Source organism: Elephas maximus, chromosome 10, assembly GCF_024166365.1.
Source record: "Elephas maximus indicus isolate mEleMax1 chromosome 10, mEleMax1 primary haplotype, whole genome shotgun sequence".
NCBI classification, from domain to species: Eukaryota; Metazoa; Chordata; class Mammalia; order Proboscidea; family Elephantidae; genus Elephas; species Elephas maximus.
The window spans coordinates 24,344,234-24,346,759 of record NC_064828.1 but is presented as its reverse complement, the minus strand read 5'-3'; the positions used below and the strand labels follow the sequence as shown (position 1 = coordinate 24,346,759).

Genomic DNA, 2,526 nt, shown 5'->3' with positions numbered 1-2,526 from the left:
TACCACTTAACCACTCTCCCCTCACTCACACTCCACAACTGAGGCCTTGTGAACAACACACACAAGTCCGTTAGAACAAGAAGCCTGGTGATAATATAACAGAGCAATTTAAAAGGGGCGGAATAAAGGGTGGTTAGAGGTTATGAAGGGAAGGACAAAAGAACAAAAGGGACAATGGGAAGAAGGAAAGGAAATGAATTCCAATAGAAGGGAGAGAATACAAACAAAAGCTCCTAACTCAAGGTAAAGAAGAAGGAAGAGGAAAAGGAGGAAAAGGAAAAAGAAAAATGTAATAGCTTTAAATAGCATATTGCTCATCAGGGGGAAAAAATCATTGAGTGTTCCTAGTTTTGTTTTGTATTCCAAGAACACCTCATGCAGTTTGCACCCACGTACATACGCATCGAACTCCTGTGTGTGAGCTCTTAAAAGTTCTGCCCTCCTTGCACAGCCCTGACAGACTCAAAGTGGGGCTGGGGCATGGCAACCAGCAGATTGCAGTAAAAAGGCTTGGTTCAGTTCTCTATTAGCAAATTTTCCATTAAGCACTCCCAGGAATTTCTATCTGTGATACAGATTACTGTTTAAAAAAAGAAAAGAGAGGGAGATGTCTCCCTGTTCTGAAGGCTTTAAAAAAGCCTGCCTAATATTGTATTCCTATTAAGTACTATTTATAAGTATTATTCCTTAGGGATTAATCCACAGGATTATTACAATCTTTGGTTCATAAAGACTTTCTCTGGAACTCCTCTGTTTTCTAGAAGCAAATGTCACTGATTCCCAAGTGAAAGAAGCAAAAGGCTCGATAACAGTGTCAAGATAATCAACCAAATGTAGGGCAAAGATATGCTTCTCTGTGAGTTTGACCATCAACAACAGAACTTCAGTAGTCAATGAGGAATCTTCACAATACAGTCCATCACTTAAGAGATCTTCCTGTAGCTCACTAGCTGTCTGGATACTCTCCACATTGCAACCTTCATTTCATGATTCCTGAATGTGTAAATGATAGGATTCAGGAAAGGAGTGAGAAATGTATCAAAAATGGCCAAAAACTTACCCAGGTGTGTGGAAGGAGAAGGCCATGTAGAGAAGAATATCAAAGGAACAAAGAACAAAACTACCACAGTAATATGAGCTGAAAGTGTGGACAGAGCCTTGGATAAACCAGCTGAAGAGTGTTTCTGAACAGTGAGAATGATGATGATGTAGGAAATGATCAGTATGAAGAAGGAACCCACAGAGATGAATCCATTGTTGGCCATGACAATGAACTCCAGTCTGTAGGTGTCTGTGCAGGCCAGTTTGATGAGTCCAGGAAGGTCACAGTAAAAGCTGTCCAACATATTGGGGCCACAGAAAGGTAAATTTACTACAAAAGCCAGTTGAGCCACAGAGTGAATAAGGCCAATCATCCAGGCTGCCACTAAAAAGAAGATGCACATTCGTGGGCTCATGATGGTCAGGTAGTGGAGAGGCTTACAAATGGCCACATATCTGTCAAAGGCCATGGCTATCAGCAGCACCAACTCCACACCAAAAATGACATGGATGAAGAAGATCTGAGCAATGCAGCCACCAAAGGAGATGAGTTTGTGCTTTCTGAAAAGGTCATAAATCATTTTGGGGGAAGTGACAGAAGAAACACCCAGGTCAACGAAGGAGAGATTGGCCAACAGGAAGTACATGGGGGAGTGTAAGTGAGGATCAAAAGTCACAGTGAACATAATAAGGGAGTTCCCCATCATGCTTGCCACATAAAACATGGAGAAGAACACAAAGAGGACAAGTTGGATCTCCCAGGAATTGGACAGTCCCAAGAACACAAACTCTGACACCACAGAGTGATTTGCTCCATCCATTGACTTTGCCAGCAATGCTACCTAAAAGAGGAGAATAGAAAAAATATAAATTACGAGAATTATGTTAATAAAATAGAGGATAAAAGTCAAAATTATGAAAGCCTATGTTCACAGTGGCTGCAACAATGGGCTCAAACACGGCAACGATTGTGAGGATGGCGCAGGACCTTAAGCATTCTCTTTTACATAGGTTCTATCTGAGTCGGAACCAACTCGCAAGCACCTTACAACAACATCTACACTTTGGCATTACATCTGACCTCATATGATTATGGACCCTAAAATTGTTAGCACACAGACAAGTTGGTGACTGCCATGTGAAGCTGTTCTCTAACACCAAGTTGACTTGTATTTAACACTGATGACGTTTAATTTCTTGTGTCCATTTATCTACCTTTTCTTACTTGCCATTGAGATGTCACTGACTCATGGAGAACTTATGTATAACATTAGGCTACAACACTCTAAAACATCTAGGATATAATACCCAATTATTTAATGAAACACTAATCTTGTTGTTGCTGTGAAGGTATTTTGTAGATGTGGTTAAAATCTCCTATCATTTGACTTTGAATAAAGGCAATTACCATTGATAATGTGAGTGAGTGGGGTCTCATCCAAAGAGTTCAAGGCCCTAAGAGCAGAAAACTAAGATTTTCCAGAG

General features: G+C 40.6%; 1 protein-coding gene across 1 annotated transcript; it reads right to left on the bottom strand.

Annotated features, from left to right (window-relative positions):
- Window positions 1–923: 923 nt before the first annotated feature.
- On the bottom strand, window positions 924–1,862 carry LOC126084176 (olfactory receptor 4F3/4F16/4F29-like). The gene has a single exon (XM_049898475.1). The coding sequence runs from the start codon at window positions 1,860–1,862 to the stop codon at window positions 924–926; it is 939 nt and encodes a 312-aa protein (XP_049754432.1).
- Between the last annotated feature and the right edge of the window lie 664 nt (window positions 1,863–2,526).

Coding starts and splice junctions, on each gene's coding strand:
- LOC126084176 (XM_049898475.1), bottom strand. CDS start 1,862: ATGGATGGAGCAAATCACTCTGTGGTGTCAGAGTTTGTGTTCTTGGGA.